A 22,360-nucleotide genomic window follows, 5' to 3' on the forward strand; every position below is an offset into this window, starting at 1 on the left:
ATTACAACACACACACACACACATATATATATAGTTTAAATTCACCATATATCCACTTTGGAACACAGTAGTTGCACTGATTTTAAAAAATTTGAATTGCACCTACACTTAGAGTGGGGGGAACCTTTAGATTGGTTTAAAAAAAGAATGCAATGGAATGTCAGAGTGGAAGTACCCCTTCCAAAAACATTCTGACCTTGTCAATGGGCCATAGAGGGGGGATAACAATTGTGTAAAAAGTAACCCAAAACAAAGGACCCAAACAGTTATTCCTAAACTGGTTAACATATGAGACAGAACTGGTTGGTTTGGGGCTAATTTTCTTTCAGCCAAAGAATTACCCACCAAACTTTTTTTTTAAGTTAACTATCCCTTCCAACATTTATGATTGAGATTAATTCCTAGAAAATCCAACAAAAAGACAAACCCTTCTGGTTTTCCACTTTTGTGGCCTCCTTAGTTTTTATCTGTTTCAGCCACTGTGGGTTATGTATATGGAAAAAACAGAACAGTCAGAAATAGGTAAGGCTTTCTCATTCCACCTGCAACAATACTATTTCAATGAAAAATTATATATTATTTTTATTTGTTCCAAAGGGAGTGGGGAGTAAAATAGTAGCTTCCTTGTCTTCAATACAAGGTCTGGTTGTTGTTGTTAGTTGCGAAGTCATGTCCGAAGCATTGCAACCCAATGACACAATGATCGTCCAGGCCTTCCTGTCCTCTACCATCTCCTGGAGTCCAATTAAGCTCGTAGCGACTGCTTCAGTAACTCCATCCAGCCACTTTATTCTCTGTTGTCCCCTTCTTCTTTTGCCTTCAATCTTTCCCAGCATTAGACTCTTCTCCAGTGAGTCTTTCTCTTCATGGATTCATGGATTATTGCCTTGTCATGGTGAAGGGGCTTGCATAGTTCAATGAAGTTATGAGCTATGCTGTGCAGGGCCACCCAAGACAGACAGGTCATAGCAGAGAGCCCTGACCAAATGTGATCCACTGGAGAAGGAAATGGCATCCCACGCCAGTATCTTTGCCATGAAAACCCTATGGACAGGGTCTGGTAGACACACCAAAAATAGAAATGATTATCAGAATGAATAGCTGGTGAATTTCATGCTAGGTGGTACATGAAGTATATGAAGCAGAGTTAGTTGAGTGGGAATCGGATTCTCAGGAGTGTTGCAGAACACGAACTTTCTGTTCTCGCCCTAAAAATACCAGTTCCATAATAATGTACTTTTGAAGTATACCTCTCATCAATGTGAATTTGGCCCAAAGCTGGCACTCAGTGATCATTCTGCTGTCTTTATAATATGCATAAACATTTCTATATTCTTCATAGGTTACATTTTGGGTTTTTTCAGCCTGGAGAGAGGAAACCCAACAAACCACAGGCCAGATCACAACACTCTAAGCTCCCCCAGGAGCAGTTTCATTACAACAGGAAGGCAAACTTCCCCCTTGAGCATTAGCTAGAAGGGAGTCTGTGAGGAACTTAACGTAGGGCAAGTGATAGAATGAACAGAGCCTATTCAGCTTGTGCATCTTCCTTCTGTTAGACAAGTTGGGGAGCCTCTCCTTTGGCAGACCAGCTCTTGCTCTGCCTCTGTGGCAAAGGATCATATCTACCAAGAAGAATAACAATGGCTGTCAGCTCAGGTGGGTGATGCAGTTGGTGTAGCTATCACCAGGAGGAGAGCAGTGCTTACCAAGACATAATTCTGAATTAGTCCAATGGGAGTGAATTGCAAATGAATGTTTAGAGATCTGAACCTCAGTGGTCTTTTGATAGACAGGTCACACATCAGAGATACGGAATGGTCTATTGAACCAAAACATTATTTGATTTTTTTTTAACATGTCCTGACTCTCCCTAACTTAATTGAGATGTCAGAGAGAGATTGGATCTGCTAGTCTTCTAATGGTAGTCCATTTTTCTAAAAAAGATGGTTAATCGGGTAATATACTATAGGAGGCGGGGGGGGGGAGAAGAAAGTGCAAGTGAAGAGTAGTGGAGGGCAGGCTCCCCTACTCTTCACTCCAACATATATTGCCTGCCCCATCACTACTAGAAAAGTGAAATTTGTTCATTCTATCAATATATTTTCCAGAGGCATCAAAAGTCAAGTTTGGGTTTGAATTTTTCTTTATTTAAATGTATGCAATCATTCTATGTTTTTATCTTATCTTTCTAAATATTGTTTTGATTACTCTGAGTTGTTTTAGAATTATTTAGTGTGCTTTAATTTAACAGAAAAACAAGGATCACAAAGCAGCATAATCTGCATGACTGATTTTGACACTTAACAGGTTTTTCATAACGCCACCATCTCTGTTATTCATTTATGAATTAGAATTTGATTAAGTACTGGAGGGTTGTCAATTATAGATAGGTTACATATTCTGAATTAGGAGACTTAGCAAGAATTTAATTATGAATATAAGGTGACAATATTACTATGAATTTTTATTTGTTTTTCAATTTTGAAATAAAGCATTAATCAGGCCAAGTTTTCCTAATGATTGTAAATTTCAGCAAATCTATGTAGAAATGGCTGCTTAAATTAAGTCTTATTTATTCCGAGGCAAAAAAAGAAGAAGGGGAATGAAGGGGAAATTCCATCCCCAATTCTCCAATTCTCTCCAAGAGGAAAAGAAATAATTAATCGTAATTTGCTCCAGTTTAGGGTACTGCAAGTATGTTTAACTCTTGCAATCTTCCATTGAACACAACCTCAAGTCATACTGGCTGGGGATTATGGAAGATCACCTGATGAATACCAGTTTGGGTAGGACTTTTCTAGAGATATATTCATCACTAGCATTGCTTACTTTTAAAAGAAAAAAGTGTGTTGTTTTTAATATATATTTTACCGCTCACATATTTCCAGTAGTGATCTGGGGAAGAAATGTTATCTGTTTCATCCTCACCAAAACATAAAAGAATAATACTATTGAAAATAAAATTAGCCTACTGTTTTTAGGGGACTGAATAAAAATAAAAATATCCTGGAGAAAGTGGAGAAACCTTCTTTTGAGGAATTTCAACTCAACTTTAAATTTTGGTACACACACACACCTTTGAGGAGTTTTTTCTTCCTTTTTTCCCTCCTATGATGGCCTTTGCCAACATATCTTTTTCATGACTGGCTTTGCTCAGTAGTGAAAGTGTGAACTGCCCCCTTTTCTGAAATGTAGTTATCTTGAGGCACTTTCCCAGCTGTCTGAGGGAAGGCCAGGCCTCATGATGGTTTTTCATGTGGGCTCTGTAAATCCCACCTGTTCAAGATGCCATTAGCATCTTTGCCACACTAATACTTTGGAACCTGCCACTTGAGAATAAGGTACTTCCATAGAGTCTCTCTTTCATAGAGTATCACTAGGAAAATCATTTCCTGCACAGTTCTTATTTTTGTAGTTATAAACACCTCACGACATCATATTTTCCAAGGCTTTCATTGTAACCTTAATAAGTGCTAATCTTTGATATGGTTCTTAACTGCTGGATACTCTACTGTTGAAGGTCCATTCAAAAGCTACTCATAGTAGCTTTTCTAATACCAGTAGTTGTACTTGTTGTCATTAGTTTGTTCTTCTTGGTATTTAATTTTAGTTCCATTATTTCACTGGGCTCCTTGACTTTCATTACCCAGAACTTGAAACTCATTTGCATAGTCAGCTACAGCATCAGGGTAGTGTCATCAATATCAAAGTAATGTCATCTTCTTCCAATCTTCCTTCCCTCAGTGTAAATATATTCAGCATATAGTCTGGGGGGCGGGGGAAGCATATAGCACTATCTCTTAGTTGACAACCCAGGGCCAGTCTGTCTTGCCATGTTCCAATATCTTCCAATTAGTAATACAGTTCAAAGGGAATTAAAAAAATGAAGTGGGAAACTAAGACACCTGACTGAAATTTAAAAGCTTATAAAATTCAAAACACTTGTTGGGCCTTATATTTAAATTATTACCAATTTATGATAAATATGTTGCAGAAACTCACCAAGTCAAACTCTATATGTGAAATAAATGCAAAATCTAAACAGGTCAACTGGTATGCGATGAGAATACTGATGGATGATGAATATTATATTTACTGCAAATATTTGTTCAAATAAAATTGGTTCAAGATGTTTTCATTTGTTATATTATGCCCACATCGATTGTCAAAATATATAGTTCAATTAAAAATGCTTGTTACCAAAATTTTGGTAACAAAAAAATTCTTGCAGAAATTCAATGTTTACTTGAATGATAATATTTTTGTATTGGGTGGCAAAGTCATACATCTCATTAATTGTGAGAAATGATTCACTTGTGAGAATGAAGCTTTTTTTTTTGCCAGCTCTTTTTTGGTTAAAATCAAAATGATTGTAACTCTGTATGTGGATTTGTACCATATCTTCAGTATGAGCTTTAGAATATTACAGAACAATTATCCAATAAGAGTGCTTGCATCCAGAAATTGTAGGCACTCCATTACTGGAGGATTTTAAAAAGAGATTGAACACCCATTTGTCTGACATGGTATAGGGCAGGGGTGTCCAAACTTGGCAACTTTAAGACTTGTGGACTTCAACTCCCAGAATTCTGGGAGTTGAAGTCCACAAGTCTTAAAGTTGCCAAGTTTGGACACCCCTGGTATAGGGTCTTGTGCTTGAATAGAGGCAGAGATGGGTTGCTGTCAGTTCGGCCCAGTTTGGCTGAACTGGTAGTGAAATTCAGGCCTGGGTCACAGAACTGGCAGCGACTCAGGCCTGCCACGCCCCTGAACTGGTTCCGTTGCTGCCGCTTGGGCACTGCCATTTTAGATTTCAGTGACTGCACGTGTGACGCTGGCAACAACCCACCCCTGAATAGAGGGTTGGGCTAGAAGACCTCCAAGGTTCCTTCCACCTGTTAATCTAAATACATCTTGCCTGATTTACAATAAGATCAGAGTTTTTTTTCAGCTTAGCTAGAAATTCCTAAATTCTCCTTCTAAATTCACTATTCTAGCTGAAGATTTTTATGACATTGAGTGCTTCTGCTAGAAATTGGTTATTTATTTGATTTTAATAACAGTTTTAAAATAAGGTATTTTTGTATGGCATCTAATCATGCAAAATCTAATCTAATGTAACCTGCAACATTTTTACTCAGTTTCAAATAGTTTGTATTTTCTATTTCTTTTTTTCCTCCTTTCTTTTCTTTTTTCTTGGTTACACTTTTAAATATCTAAAATAAAACAAAAAACAAAATCAAATATATTACCACTCAGGTGGACTTTATACCTCAGGTCAAGAATGGTTCGCCTCTTGTATGTGAACTTGCCCCAGGGGAATCATAGATATTTCATTCCAATTACGTTCTAATATTTAGCAGCAAATCATATAACCGAATGCTTTTATACCTTGAAAATAAATCTGGAAGAAGAATTTATTTGATTTTTTTCATGTTTTATTTTATAAGGCCTAGACAATCAACGGGTTTTAAGAAGCCAGTAAGTCTTTCTCTTCATGGACTATCAACTTCTGCTTTACTATCTATCTTTTCTTCTTTTTTTCCTCCCTTGAGAGTAATATTTTTAGTGTGACCAGCACACAAGTTTAGAAAAGCTCTGCCTATTTCCTTTCCCCTCTGCTGTGTACAGATATAGTAATCCTCGACATACGACCACAATTGTGCCAAAATTTATGTTCCTAAGAGAGACATTTGTTAAGTCATTTTTGCCCACCATTCACTTAACAAATGTCTCACTTGGGAACAGAAATTAAGACCTTTCTTGCCACATTTGCTAAGTGAATCGCTGCAGATTTTAACTTAGTAACACAGTTGTTATGTGAATCTGGCTTCCCCATTGACTTTACTCAGAGATGGGCTGCTGGGGGTTTGCACGGGTTTGGGCAATCCTCTAGCAAAGATTCTGCGCTGTTTGGCGAACCCATAAATCCCACTCCTGGCTGGCCCCGTCCACCCCACCTTGCCCCTCCAAGGTGTCTCCATACAGCCTGTACATCATGTCAGGTAAGTGAAGGGCTCACGTGGAGGCTTGGGGAGGGGGTGAAATGGACCTACCGGAGATTCCTGAAGTCTGGAAACAAGCCTGTTTCTTCCCTCCAGAGCCCGGGAGAAGCAGTTTTCACCTTCCCAGAGGCTCGAGGAAAACCTCCGGAGTGTTGGGAGGGTGAAAAATCTCCCCCCATGGTGCAGGAGGCCAACTAAGCCATAGCACGCCCACCCAGCAACAGGAGAGCAAACCCGTTGCTCCAATTTTTTTAAATAATTTTTTAAAAATTTTTGAATAAACACAAACACACACCTTAAAATCATCTTCCATTACAAATTGTAGAAAGTGTGTCAATTGGTTACCAAGAACTTTCGTGCATCCCTTCCACAGTCATCCCCTATGATTCATATCGTTATATATTTTACACCACATATATTTATGTATATTGCCATCATCATACCTCATCCTTCATATGACTATAGTTGTTTTAACGTCCCTTTATAACAAACATTCCAAAATTTAAAACAAAACCACATAGTGGCATTCCCTTATTTATTTTCAATATCATCCAACCACATTATACCTTTATAACACATTCAAAATAAAAAATCAATTATGTTTAATAACAAAAATTTTAGACCTCTTTTCTTAATCATTGTTTACAATTTATATCCAATTTCCCTTTTATCATGTCAATTACAAATTATTGCATTATTATCATTATCAGTCATTTATTTAACAATAGTTTGACTAAGTTTAACTTACTTTTTCCCCTTTTTTCACCATTTAAAATTTATACCAAATTTCCTCTTATCAAACCAATACATATGTATACACTGTAATCATTATCATTTGCCTAACTTTATCATTATCACTACATTTGCTGCAATTTTTAAAGCCCATCCCTGACTTTACTTGTCAGAAAGTTACAATAGGTGAATCACAAGACCCCAGAACACTGTCATAAATATGAGTCAGTTGCCAAGGTTCTGATTTTTGATCATGTGACCATGGGGATGCTGCAACAACGGTCATAAGTGTGAAAAACATGACCTTTTTCTAGTGCCACTGTAACTTCATTAAATGAAGTGCTGTAAATCAAAAACTACCTGTACTAAGGTAGAAATTACCGTGTTTCCCCCAAAATAAGACAGGGTCTTATTTTCTTTTGACCCACGAAATAAGCACTTGCTCTTATTTTCAGGGAGGTCTTATTATTTTTGAGGTGCAGGAGGCGGTGAGCATGGTCACCTCATGGCTGCTGCTGAGTAGCAATATTTTTGGGGAGGGCTTATTTTAGTGCATGGGCTCAAAAGCCTGATTGGGCTTATTATCTGGGGAGGTCTTATTTTCAGGGAAACAGGGTAAAATTGCAATAAAAGTGATCCTAGGGAAATCTCAGTTTCACAGGGTTTATCTACAGTGTCGTCTAGGTCTCAGAAGAGATAAGGATTAGTTAACTCCTACTCAGGCAGCAGTTTGGAAGTGGGATGGTTGAATTTCAGTTCCACAAAAATAGACCTGGTGTGGGCTTAATTGATCGCAGCACAGCAGATTACTTCATTCTCTTCTTTGCAAATCATGCTAAGCCTCTCCCTACAACCATGATTCATGCCCTGGGATTAAGTCGAGAACCACTGTGTCAAGAGATGCTTCCCCACAACACTTAGAGGCTACAGGTAGTCCTTGCCTTACTTAGGGACTGTTTAAATTGCAACAGTATAAGAAATAAAGCAGCTTTGCAACCAATATTTGCATTTACAATCATCGTAGTGCGGTGGTGGGTTCCAGATCCCGTGGCAATTGGTACGGTTGCCCGGGGCCCGGAGCCACCACATGAACTTGTGCAGCATGTGCATGCATCCTTATCTCTTGCGACGCCTCCGTGAGCCTCTGCGACACTCGGCGGAACATCGGGAGCGCTGAAGAGCTCAAATAAAGGTAAGGAGCTCGGGCGGGCAGGTGGGTCCTCCGAAGCACCGTACCGGAACGATATCCAGTGCTCTGGGCAGGCACCAGTACACCCATACCAGGGTGTATCGCCTGCAACCCACCACTGTCGCAGTGTCCTGAAATTATATGATTGCCATTTGCATGCTTCCCAACTGGCTTCCAACAAATAGAATTAATGGAGAATGCAGAAGTAAAAGACCAAGTGACAATCAGAAGATGTCTCAGTTAATGACTAAATGGGAAGAGACATCATAAGGCTGTCAGGGTTGTGCGATTTTATGCTAGGCGATGGAGTAGTTGCTCCCCATTGTGGTTGCTAAGTGAGGCCTATATGAAATGAAATGCAACCCAACAACTCAGAAAAAGATTCTCATCACTAATTTATATGGTGACTATCTTTTTTCTAGACCTGTTTACTTTCACATTTGTCATTGTTTACTATTTCCATTCTTGCTGAAATCAGATTTTCAGAAGTGACTTCCTCTCCCACTTTTGTGAGTGTGTATGAACTTTCTTTTCTTTGAAGAAGTCTAACAGCATGATTTTATGCACCACTCTGCTAAGTTAATATTGAGTATTATCCTTGTGTCCATTTATGAAGGCACTTCACAAGCTGTCCTAATTGGAACCCTCCATGGGGTTTATACTTTAAATCTCCTAGTTTAGGATATGGATTATAACAGATGAAATCATGTGAAGAATTGTTATGTAATATGATAATGAGGCTTTGCAAAGCAATCTTCTAGAACAAGTTGAGCACCCAGAAGCTGCTCTCAAACATCAACCGACCATTGCCAAATTTGAAGGCAAAATGTCCATATTTGAGTACTGCCATTTTTCCTTTTTCAAAGAAGGTGAGAGTAAGGGATCTTCTCCCCATACCATCCCTCTAAATCTGTGATGGTGAACCTATGGCATGCGTGCCCAAAATGGCACACAGAGCCATGTCTGTTTTTCTTTTGGGCTTCTGGCGCACATGCGAGTGCTATGTTCAGCTGGCCTTGGCGTGTGCGCTAGTGCCAGAAACTGGAAGACCAGCTGGCTGGTGTGCATGCGTGCTCCAGAAACCAGAAGTTCATTTCCCGACACACGCATGCCCCCTGGGCAGCTCCTCGTCCGGAGGTGTGTGTGTGCACTCTCTTTTCGGCACTCAGTTCTGAAAAGGTTTGCCATCACTGCTCTAAATGGTTCAAATCATTATCCAATTTGTAATTTGGGGGCGTTTTGTGAGGTTCAAGGGTTAAGAATTGGAATGGGACTAGCATGCTTTGAGAGGCCCAGTTAACATGAGTATTAGATCTTTATTCCAAATGTTAGCAATTATCTTCTTAAAACCATCAGCCCAGGCAATCTAAATAACTTGTAGAGCAATCTAGACAAAATGACAAAATAATATTTGTCTGCTGGAACGGAATGAAATATTTTACTTGTCTAGCCAGGAAACAACTTGGTTTCTGCAATTATTTTGGAAACTTGTCGATTTTTGGATTCAAGATAGTACGAAGTGAAATGTTGGAAACCTCCTGAACCATTTATGTTAAAAGGTTCTTTGTCCTGAAATGCACATATGCTGAAAACTAGAACAACATATGCAATGTCTCACCTTACAAGATAAATTAATTCCACTATCTGTTGAGTGACAGATATGGCACCAGCCAGCTCTAGCAGCATCAAATCAACCATTAATGTTCAGTTCATAGTTGGGGAGGGAGGGGGAATAATGTTAATAATCTCCATATTTTCTTCATAATCAGATTCTTTGTTCTCCAGCCTTTGTTCTCTTCATGCAATCTGTGAAGTCATCTGTTTTGCTTAAAATTATTTTACTAATTTTTTTAAAAAAAATTACTTATTGAATAAACAAAAAGCAAAATTCTCCAAATAAAATGCTCCACCTTGTTCCCGAGCATATTCAAATGCTTACAGTAAAGCATATATATTGGCAGTTCCTCTCAACATGCAAATTGGTTCTCCCACAGTGATGGATTTTGGGTTTTCTTACAGTAATAATGTGGCTGCTTCTGGCTCTTTTTTTAAAGAAGCTTCTGTTCTTTTCTCTACAGTTTTACACATTATGACTCATCTTTTATGACATCCATCTTCAGTTCACAGGAGAGGCAGCGAGAGAATATTTCACTAATGGTTATGCCACACTTGAGTTACTGTTTCTCCCTTCATTCATGAAGATAAATGTCACAAGTATAATACACGTCAAACTTATCTTGTTTTATATTGTTTTTCAGCCTAGAAAACATAGTTACAAAAAAGGGCCAGTAGATAAAATTTGAAAAAAAAAATCAGTACTGTCTCCTGGAACAGAAGTCTATGCGTGTTGTATCATTTTAATGTGAAATAAAGATCTTTAGATTTACAGTAAGTGCAGCTCCTGAAGGAAGTGTGGACAGGGAAAAAAAATTTTAAGACATAAAAATGCTGAGTAATCTCCAGTATCAATGTTAATCTGGAAGTTTAGGTGAAACCCAGCTAAAGTTTCACTGAACCCCATTTGAAACCAACTCTGGAGATAACTGTGTACATGTGACAGATTCGCTGCTAGATATATGCATACGTGCATGTGTGGTTTTGTGCATTTTATGTCTACGTGCCCAAAGTCATGTTCCAAAAGAAGGTCAGGGCCATCAGAAAAAAATCCATATATAAAATAATTATTAATGACTAATGCAAATATATTAGCCTTTAAAAAACCCAATTTACAATATTGATGTCATATAGGAACCATTCTCTTTCACAAACAAACTACAGTCATGTACAGCTGTATCAGAAGTGGGTTGCTCCCGGTTCGGCCCAGATCGGATGAAATGGTAGTTGCAGCGGCAGGAGGCTCCGCTCACCCACCTGGATGCGCGCACACGCACACACACACACAAAAACCCGGTCGTAAAAAAATGGAAACCCACCACTGAACTGTATGCATAAATTCATTCCCTTTCTACCTTTCATCAGAAACACACAAGACACAGAGTGCCAGTTGGACCTAGCCAGATCTTTCACCTTTATTGCCAGTCAACCCAACAGATCCTCTGCCTCCCTTAGGGCAAGTTCAACTAATCTTGAAGCTTCTAATCTTTGGAGAGCACAATGTCATGCACTCGCCTCAGCTGTCCCTGTAGGCTGATACAGAGAGATCATATAATGGAGACACACCCATGGTGGGTTTCTACCAATTCAAATCAGTTCTCCTGAACCGGTAGTGCTGCCTTCAAGCAGAGAGTGAACCAGTTCTCTGTTCCCTTGAAAGTGCGCCCGCCCACCCGCCCCTGGGTTATACTTACCTTTATGTCAGCTTCTGAAGCCCAGGTGATGTAGGGTGGCAGCTTGAATTGCCACTCCTCAGCTGCTTTCCTTTTTTTCCTCAGTATTTTTCATTCAATTGCGCATGTGTGCAGAGCGAACCAGTAGTAACGCCGGTAGGAACCCACCACTGAGACACACTGGCCCTGTGACTCTGGACATCTTCTGGAAGCGCCAGTACATGTACTTCTCCAGTGTCTGCAATACGGAGACACTCACACTACTTCATCTCACCATTATTGCAGGTGGCACAATTGGATATTTTCCTGCTGTTTTCAGATACCCGAACCTGCTACAACATATAATGTTGTCAGGTTCTGTGTGGCATATGTCCTGTGCCATAAACCAGTTTCGCTGAGCACCTTCTTTGTCATTCTAAAATGTTTTATATTTTGGAAGGTCTAGTTTGTTCCCTCTATTTTCTCCTAACCAATGGTGGGATTCAATTTTTTTTTAATACTGGTTCTGTGGGTGTGACATGGCTTGGTGGGCATGGCAGGGGAAGGATACTGTAAAAATCTCCATTTCCTCTCAATTAGCTGGGACTCGGGAGGCAGAGAATAGATGGGGGCAGGGCCAGTCAGAGGTGGTATTTACCGGTTCTCCGAACTACTCAAAATTTCCGCCACTGGTTCTCCAGAACTGGTCAGAACCTGCTGAATACCACCTCTGATCCCAGCCCTCCTTTTAGATTCCTTTTACCTCTTTTTAGATTTTATTGAGTTTTATTTTTATATTGTTTAGTTTTTATAAATACATTCAGTATATAAAATTAATATACATAATATATTATTTTATTGGGTTTTTTATACTTTTAAATTCTTTGTAACTTGCATTTCTGAATATGAAGACATTCCCACCCACATCAGATGACATGCCGGACAGCTGTATGCAGCCTGAAATATTGTATTTATCTACATTAGTAACTACAATTTACTACACAAGTTTGATATTTCTGTATATTATCAGTCTTGAGGCAATGAATAGCTATTTTCATTAGATGGCTGAGTTTCAAATAATGATTGCCATTATTGCCTACACATGCGTGCACCCTACTCACCAACACCTATTAATGATCAATTCTATAAAATTGATCTTGTTCTCTCTTTTGTCTAGTAGTTTGAGCTACCATTAAAACACTGTGGGACAGTTTCTTTAAAGATTACATTTCTGAAGGGATATACATTATTGATTAGCCCATAAAGCCACACTTAGAATTAATGAAGCCAAATCACCCACATAATATCTGACTGCTCAGAATACAATATGGATTGTAATAGAAGGTCAGGAGACTTGTAGTGCAAAGCTCAGGAGAAGCTTAAAGAGCTTCAAAAGAAATAATAGGAAAGGTCCTTAAATTCAGATACAGGCCAATAGTCCCAGGAAGTTATCTCAGAGACACAGAGTTATCTCATAGATCAGAGGTGGTATTCAGCAGGTTCTGACCAGTTCTGGAGAACCAGTAGCGGAAATTTTGAGAAGTTCAGAGAACCTGCAAATACCACCTCTGACTGGTCCCACCCCCATCTATTTTCTGCCTCCTGAGTCCCAGCTGATCAGGAGAAAATGGGGATTTTGCAGTAACCTTCCCCTGCCACACCCACTGAACCAGCAGCAAAAAAATTGAATCCCACCACTGCTATAGATTATGTTTGACCATCAAGAAGAATAGAAAGAGAACTCTGATTTCAGGTTTCATATTCCTCTCTGTATGTAGCAGTGGAAGCATCTAAAGCCAGTGCTTTTGACTGTCAGAATTCCAATAGAGAAAAATGTTGAAGAGAAAGTAAACAGCCCAAGTTATTAGTGAGTTTCTGTGTAGTATTGGCATGTTGGTGGGATTGAAGCAGCTTGACTGATTCTTTGTGTAGGAAAATAGTACAATCTGAGAGAATTTATGTTGGAAGACTGCAGAGCAGAGGTGGGTTCCTACTGGTTCAGACCGGTTTTGCCAAGTAGGTAGTAACTCAGCCGCCCACACACCTGAACTGGTTCTATTGTTAGCGGTGCCATCTTTATTTTTGCTTCTGTGCATGCGCAGAAAATTCTCCATTGCAGAAATGTAACTTCCCTCCCTTTTCTTATGTTCTGCGCATGCACAGTGGTGGGTTGCAGGCGGTATGCCCTGGTACAGGAATACCTGTGCCTGCTGGGAGCACCGGGTACCATTCCGGTACAGTGCTCTGGAGGGCCCACCCACCCACCCGAGCTCTTTACCTGTATTTGAGCTCTTCGGTGCTTCCACGCATGCGCACGGAGCACACGGCACCTGCATGATGCTCCGCCGATCAGCTGGAGCATCATGTTGGCATCATGGAGGTAAGGATGCATGTGTGTGTTGCCGGTGTTTGCGTACATACTGTGCACATGCATGTGGGGTACACTTGGGCCCATTGCACCATACCGGTTGCAACGGGTTCTGGAAACCACTACTGGTGCAGACCTTTTTAGGTGTAAATGCACATGTGCGCCAAACCAGCAGTTGTGCTGGTAGCAATCCACCCCTGCTGCACAGTACAGATGAGTTTTCCCAATATGCATCTACTCTCTTAATATAGTGATATACTTTATCTCCACCCCTGCTTGTACAGAAGCTGTATTGAATTGTATTTTTTTTCTCCCTTCATTAGATAGGATTTGGGAATGTATCAACTCTTATGTATATATATCCTGTGTACATGTGTTTTTGTGTATGTGTATGTCTGTGGGTGGTGCAGTGCTTAGAATGCAGTATTGCATGCTAACTCTGCCCAAAGCCAGGAGTTTGATCCTATCAATCAATCAACTAGAATAGAGCTGGAAGTGATGCTGGAAGTGATGCTGGAAGTCTAAGTCTTCTAGCCCAATCCCCTCTCAAGCAGGAGACCTTGCACCATTGCAGTCAAGTGACTGACCAGTCTCTTCTTAAAATTCTCCAGTGATGAACCACCCACAACTTCTAATGGCAAGCTGATCCACTGGTTAATTAACCTCACTATTAGGAAGTTGACTGACTTCCTAATCCTAACTAATTAACTGACTAACTAATCTTGACTGGTTCAAGGTTGATTGAACCTCCTATCTTTCCGAGATTAGTAAAATGAGTATCCAGATTATTGGGGGCAATATGCTGACTCTGTAAACCACGGAGTGGGTGTATAAGTCTAAACGCTATTGCTCTGTGTGTGTGTGTGTGTGTGTGTGTGTCTGTGTCTGTGTCTGTCTGTCTGTCTGTCTGTCTGCCTGCCTGCCTGCCTGCCTGCCTGCCTGTGACTATGTCTACGTGTGTGTAACCATCCTATACATATTCTGCATACATCACTACAATGCCTGTTTCAATCAGTGAGATTAACATTTCCAATTAAAAGTTTATCAAGTGTTCAGAAGGATGTCTGATTGAAAATTTGAAAAGGAGTGGCCAATATGATTTCAGATATTTGCTTTAACTGATAAGAATACAGGAAACCTTTCTTGTTTATTTTCAAAAATTAATTATACATTTGCTATCTAAACTTTAGTAGAATGCAGAAAAAGGTAAAAAAAGGAATTCAACCTAAGAGTAGAATTCATAGTGGCAAACTCAAATATATTTCTACCAATATCCATAATATTTTATTTGGGTGAATGAATAAATAGCCCCTTTCTTTGTATTTCTTCATTCTAGAAACTACAAGAGTTTCAATGCATAAATAATTAAGTCCAGAATAGTTATGTAATTCAACAGGATTTTAATTAACTGTTGTAGTAGTTGCCAAGGAGCAGTTCCTGGTTGACTGAACTCTTAATGTTCTGTACTAATGGAGAAATTATGTTTTGATATTCAAATTTAATCCTTCAAATCAATCCCATGTAATAATTATGCAATAAAAATCGACAAGTTTTAGTTTAAAAAAACAAAACAAGAAAACCAATATTATCTGTCAGAATCCAGTCGTTGAACTTTTTAGAGTATTAAAAACATTTGGCCAATTTGTTATTGAGAAGAAATAATCACTAAAATTGTCTAAATATGGATTGACTTTTAATGATATGCACAAACAAGAGTTTTGTCCCAGTCTTTAATGAAAAACTCCAAATTTACTATTGATTTATGTAATTCTATAAGATTGCAACTGAAGTCTTTCAATAATTTGTAAGTAGATAAGTTTTTTTTACTATTAATAAAATAATATTGCCACCATTATAATTAATAGCATAAAGTAATTGAGTTTATATTGCCACTCATCTCACCAAACCATCTTCTTTTAGAAGGAACAAATTTATTTAGTGATACCTAAAAGACTGAGTGGACAAAAGTTGGTATATGTCAACTGTTATATATGTTGGCTTACTGCAGTGCTTCTCAATTATTTTCTGTCATGCCCCCCCCCCCTAGGAAGAAGAAAACATTTTGCGCCCCCCCACACGACTGTAAATAGTATCATTTGTCTATAAAATTGTTATAAGTACACCTCTGCATAACACTGTATCCTTATTAACGTATAAGAGAATAAAAAAAGAAAGAAATGTGGATCAATTTACAACAAAGAATAGCTTTATTAACTGTAGCAGAAAAGATTTAAAGGAGCACAGGATTTAAAGGAACACAATATTAAAAAAAACTTTAACCTGCAAAACAAAAATATATAAAATAATTTGAGCTGAGCCCCCCTTTATGGAGCCTTGCGCCCCCCCTGGGGGGCCCGCCCCACTATTTGAGAAGCACTGGCTTACTGTAAGCCAACTGTGCACACAACAAAATTTGGGCATATTTGCAATTTTTGTGCTTAGTTACTTATTTTGATTTTGAAAATACCAAACTGTCATTCTGACATTTTCCTCTAGAATAAACCCCTAAAACCTTAAGTAGTAAAAACCTAAGCATGTTGCCCAAGCCGCTGCATTCCCCTATTAGAACAAAACATGCTTTGTATTTGCAAATTAAACAAGTTATGAATGAATGGAATTTCTGTGAAACATTTATAAATTAAAAATAGGTCAAAAGCCCCATCAATGGCAAGAATATCTGTTATTAAACTAGTTTTTGCTCAAGATTAAAAACAGTCAAAATCAAGCTGATATAAAACCTAAGCTGCCTGTCTTATTTGAAAGATTTCCCACCACAAAGGAAAATTCATAATTCGCCATTTCCCATGGCCTTCTGGAGTGACACACCGTAATAAAATGCATACCAGAAAGAAATAGCCAAATAAGAACCATGCTTCATGTTAAAAACCTATGAAAATCAAACAAAAGTCTGCCATGGTTAAACTTCTTTTCACTAGAAAACAAATTTATATTATTCATTGACTACTTTGACAAAATTATTTCATAACAGTATCTTCAAAAGGAATGGCCATGTAAACATATAATTTACACTTCAATATCTAGAACCGTGATTGTGAACTCATGGCATGCGTGCCACAGGTGGCACGCGGGGCCATCTCTGCGGACAAGCGAGCCATCACTACAGCTCAGCTCCACTGTGCATGTACATGTGCCTCCCACCGGCCAGCTGATTTTCTGGTCTCTGCCGCACATACATGAGGAGGTGGGGTACCTGCACAGGAGTCATGCATGCATGCACTGGGGTGGGGCTTAGGGGTTTGCACGCACATGTGTTGGGGTGGGACACATGGGGGGTCGTGCACATTGCATTATAAGTGTGTGCACGCATGCATACATGCTTTCCGCACTTGGCTAGATGTTTTCAGAGTTACTAACATCACTACTTCATGCCCATTATTTGTGTTGCTTTGTCTAAGCCATCTTAATTCCACTGAAGTTCAGTTTCTGCTTTGAGATTTAGGTGCCCTACTCTCCATATAGTAAACCACTGTACTTATCTCACTTTGTAAATGCAAGATGGAGAAGTATTTGGTGATTTCCTGTTTCCATGAAATCTATGATCTAGATGTTTATTTGTACGTTTTTTGTTTGTTTGTTTGAGTCAGAGTTGACTATTACCTAGACTAGTTCTTTCAGGTTTCATGGCAAGATTTCAGAAGTGATTTATGATTCCCTACATCCTAGGGCTGGGGCAGTATGATTGGCACAAGGTGGCTCAACTGGCTTTGTGCCTAAGGCAGGAGTAAAATTCACAGTTTTTCAGTTTCAAACCCAAAGCCTTAACCACCATACCAAACTGGAAGAGGTCCATAATCATTGTTTATTGGTGGCAGCACTAACATCTCAGAATAATCTGAGAGAAATCAAATTGGGTCCAATTTTTTTAAAAAATTAAGCTATTCAAGAGGAGTTGTGGCAACTGATAGAATGCACAATATTGCTAATTTATTTTATATTTAGGGACTTATTTTAATTGTAATTTTAGCTTTACCGAAGATATCTTAGTTTTCAATTTTTTCTGCTATTAACTTTCAAGAAGCTGCAATCTATCTGGTCAAGACTTCCATGCTTTTAGCCCAACCTGGGATGTGGCTTTAAAATTCCTTTTAGATGGACTAAAAACAAAAATCCTACATCAGCTATTTGTAGTCCAACATGGAATTATATCTTACATCAGAATAGAGTAAGTTCAGAATCTCTGACTAGCTCAAGGACATTTAGTAAATTTTCCAGCAAAGAAGAATAATCAACCAAAATAAAATAATTGACTATATCCCACTAAAGGTACGGTATGTAGACAATGGATTGAATTATATTTTAGCCTCCCATCAAAAATATTATTTCAGGAAAACAAGAATTAATTAATTGAAATAGAGATTCCTCAGCCAACATAACAATGATTGTGAATCCACATGTTGGAGGCTATCAAGGTTAAGAAAGTTAGATCTATAGTTGTAGTAATTAGGTTAAACATGAACCTAACTGATCAGAGGTCAGTGAAGGTGTTAAGTTCTCGAGCCTACAACACCATTGACTATCATTGCCGGTCCTTGATTGGTTGAGGCGCGAGCAGCCAGCTGGCGGGAGAATGCAGCCATTCTATTGGTTCAGCGTCTGACAGATCTAGTATAAAAAGGGCTGTCAGCTGTCAAATGCTGCTGTTTGCTGGTTCGAGGTTTGCCTTACATTTTGCTGTGTTACATTGTTAATAAAGGTTGTGTTAGCTTCAACCTGCCTTGCCTCAGTTCCTGTCTGCCTCATTCTCCCTACAGAACAGAACAGAAAGTATTCATTAAGGGCAGAGGTGGGTTGCTCCCAGTTCTGCCTGGTTCGCCCGAACCAGTAGTGGCGGTGACAGGAGGCTCCTCCCACCCACCCAGATGCTTCTGAGCATGCGCAGAAGCATCACACGAGAGAGAAGAGTGCACAAGCGAATCGGTAGTAAAACCGGTACAAACCCACCACTGATTAAGAGTCTTTCCTAAGATCAGATATTTTGTTGTCATCCATTAAGTTCCATGAGAAATTAAATTAACTGTGTTTAAATCAATGTTTGAAAGTCTTGTATAACAATGTGAACTGGATATCTGGAAATTTCCCCCACTCTCATCATTGAAGTCCTAATTATGGTCCTTTCCTCCCACAACCTGAAATACAGAATACACCTTAAAATGGCTTTCAGGTTGTGCTCAGGAAAAAATTGCAGGTAATAGTTTAAATATAATTGTACTCTATCTATGAAGTGAACCTATATGAGTTTGTAGTTTAAATTGTCATTCTTATGTACATTTATAGGAAGGTTTCTGCATATGTAGAAAATCACCTTTACTTTAAGCAGAATATGCTTCTTCTTTTTTATGTTGTTTGATCTTCCTGAAAGTAAATTAAACTAAAGAACAAAATGAATAAAGGTATATATCTGACCGGAGAGATACCATGTCAGTTAAAGGGGAAGAACAAAAAAGAATAGGATAATTTTGCAGGATCCAATCTGGGTTGGTCACCAGGACCAGAGGTCTTGTCTTCCGAATTTTCAGACTAATGCTGGAGCCCAACTTTAGGGAACTTCTCTCTTAAATATACTTAAGATGTGTTTGTTTGTTTCTTTGTTTAGTTTGTCAAACATGTACCAGGTAACAGGTATAAGTATAAACGTGGACATGAACACAGGAAATGGGTATGAATAAATGGGGACAGTAGGACAGGGATGGTAGGCACGCTGGCACGCTTATGCACAAACCCTTAGCAATCTCTTAGGAATGGGGTGAGGTCCACAGTAGATAGTTTAAGGTTAGAGCTATGGGGGTTTGAGGATGTAACAACAGAGTCAGGAAGAGCATTCCAGGCGTTTACCACTCTGTTGCTGAAGTCGTATTTTCTGCAATCAAGTTGGAGCAGTTTACCTTGAGTTTGTATCTATTGTTTGCCCGTGTATTATTGCAGTTGAAGCTGAAGTAGTCATTGACAGGTAGGATGTTGTAGCAGACAATTTTGTGTACTATGCTTAGGTCAGACTGTAGGCGGCGTAGTTCTAGGTTGTCCAAGCCCAAAATTTCAAGCCTGGTGGCATAAGGTATTCTATTGTGAACAGAGGAGTAGTCTCTTCTTGTGAAATACCTCTGGATTTGCTCAATTGTATTTATGTCCAATATACAGTGTGGATTCCAGGCAGACAAGCTGTATTCGAGAATTGGTCTGGCAAAGGTTTTGTATGCCCTAGTTTGCAGTATAATGTTACCGGAGAAGAAGCTTTGCAAACTTAGGTTAACAACTCTTAATGACTTTTTGGCAATGCTGTTAAAGTGAGCTCTGAGGCTTAGACTGTTTGAGATGAGAACTCCAAGGTCCTTGACAGAGTGAGGATCATCTACAAGATCATATCCACCCAACTGTTATTTGGTGTTCTGATTTTTGTTACCAAGAGAGAGAGAGCGCTAGAGAGACAGAGAGACAGAGAGAGAGAGCTAGCTACCTTTCAGGGGGAAAAGAATAAGTAAGGGGACAATTGGAAGCAGAGAAATATAGAACAAGGTTTTTGGAGCATTGAGCATTTTTAAATAGAAATCATAGGTTACAGTTTTACTTGTCTCTTATACTAACAATTAATTCCCATTGCCAGGAATTTTAAGAAGTGAAAAAGAGGCATTTATAAGGATGCTTATTGGTTGTTCAATGATTATTATAGAACAGTATATTCCTCAATATAATCAATCTCAAATTCTTCAGCCATAATGAACAGGATTCTGCGAGTTGAACCTATATACATGAAGGCAGTCAGATATTAGGAAGCCATTCCCTTAGGAAAGATGGCAACTATCTAGCACTATGATGGCGAACCTATGGCATGTGTGCTACAGGTGGCACGCAAAGCCCTCTCTGCAGGCAAGCCAGCCGCCTCCCCAACCCAGCTCCACCACACATGCGTGCATGCCTCTCACCAGCCTGCTGGTCTTCAGGTCTCTGCCATGTGTGGGGGCAGGGCCTCCACAGTTTCTCCCCAGAGCACCCTACCTTTCTCCTGCATTTCTGCTGCCCATTTCTTCTCCGATCTCCACAGGTTCCACCCTCCGCAGGTGCCTCTCCATGCCAGGAATGGAGGAGAAATCCATGGAGTGCTGGGGGGAAGAAACCGTGGAGATCGTGATGCGACTGCCCCGTATCCTATTTTGGTCCTGAAAAGTCTCCTGCACCAACATGGAAGCAAAAGGGGGGGCACATGCACAAAGAACACCCTTGCATTCAAAGGTGTGGGGCACATGTGCAGGGGGTGCTTGCATTGCATTTTGTGGTGTGTTGCTTTCTCTATGATGGAACTTTCATACCTAGAAATGACTGCATGTTCTCTATGCAGGCATTCAGATAAATACATGCAGTCTCGAACTGTAAAAGGACCTTCAGAAATATTTTTCCCCGTCCTCAGTTGTTTGCACACATTCAGCATGCATTCAGGTAGGTTAACCTCAAAAAAACTCTCTGCAGCTAGAATACAGAATACAGAAAAGTGTTTTAAAATTTCTTTTAAAACTTTGACAGGGAATGTGAAGATTTGTATAGAAAAAAGAGCAATGCCTGTACAGGTTGTATATAAGTCTAAGTGCTATTCAGTGGTGAGATTCAGCCAGTTCTCACCACTTCAGGAGAACTGGTTGTTAACTTTCTGAGCAGTTTGGTGAACTGGTTGTTGGAAGGAATCATTAGGGCAGAGAACCAGTTGTTAAATTATTTGACTCCCACCACTGGTGCTATTGCTATTGGTATTAAGAAGAACAAGACATGATCCTTCAGAACCAGCTACAACCCCTATATAAGCCTTACAGACTCCATAGGAATCTGACAACAGCCAACAGAACACATGTTCTTGCACAGGAACAAGAAATTTAAGTGCAAAGCCCAAATAAGGTGTAAAACCCCCACACTCTCAACTCTATTTTGTCAGTTTCACAGGAACTATTTGCTTGATGGTTCTGTTCATCATTAAACCTTCTTTCCAATCAGCTTCCATGTTTCCAGTGTCTTTCTCCCAGCAGAACTGAACCAGATGGATATTTCTTCCCACACTTCCAAACTCATAAAGTTGGCATGTAGTCAGGTCTATATCAGAGCTCTATATCAGTTGCAATGAGATTCCAGGAACAAGCCAAGCATTGCACCAATGGCAGCACAGTCTGAATCTTCATGTACAATAGAGCGATGTTGTTGACATTTCTAAAACAGGCATTTGCTGCCTTGTAATTGCACTTGTGTGACCATGAATCACACCCAATGCAGCAGAGGAACCAATCTTCTTCTTAATCAGCCTTTTTCCCAATCAAAACCTGAATTTATCCAGAATGTAATCCTATGCATCACTACACTACAATCTGTAAGAAGGACTATTCATATTTATTAATGAATGTTTGGCTGGGCTAGGACAAACGATTTTAGTAATGCTTTCAATTAATGGGAAGTTATTTGGGATTGAAAACATATACTTCAAGGAAATTTGCCACTAAAGGGAATAAGGGTGATAAAGATTTGCTTATTAAAAGCCAGGGTGTATTCCTTTACTAGCAATATGCTGGAGAAGCCTGCTTTTCTGGGTCAATGTTTTTCTAGAGTAAATTTCTTACTTTGATGTTATAAAGACATCAGTAACTAAGCGGTGGATGGCCATAACCACAAAGTTGCCTTAGGATTCAATGATGCCTTTGGCTTCATTTCAAAAAGTAAGAAAGAAATCTATTCATATGTTTGGCAAGAATGATCAGTGCTTTCCCCAATAGCCTGCCAAGCAAGAAAGAAGAGGGGGAAAACAGAT

General features: G+C 39.3%; 1 protein-coding gene across 1 annotated transcript in view; it reads left to right on the forward strand.

Moving 5' to 3' along the window:
* The first annotated feature begins 1,545 nt into the window (after positions 1-1,545).
* Positions 1,546-22,360, forward strand: part of BANK1 (B cell scaffold protein with ankyrin repeats 1) — a 163,173-nt gene continuing 142,358 nt past the window's right edge. The window contains exon 1 of the mRNA XM_081959076.1: positions 1,546-1,659. Within this exon, the coding sequence (XP_081815202.1) occupies positions 1,644-1,659 (16 nt within the window). The 5' untranslated portion in view covers positions 1,546-1,643. The remainder of the gene's footprint in view (positions 1,660-22,360) is intronic.

Source organism: Natrix helvetica (assembly GCF_964273705.1).
Source record: "Natrix helvetica genome assembly, chromosome: 7".
Classification (NCBI taxonomy): domain Eukaryota; kingdom Metazoa; phylum Chordata; class Lepidosauria; order Squamata; family Natricidae; genus Natrix; species Natrix helvetica.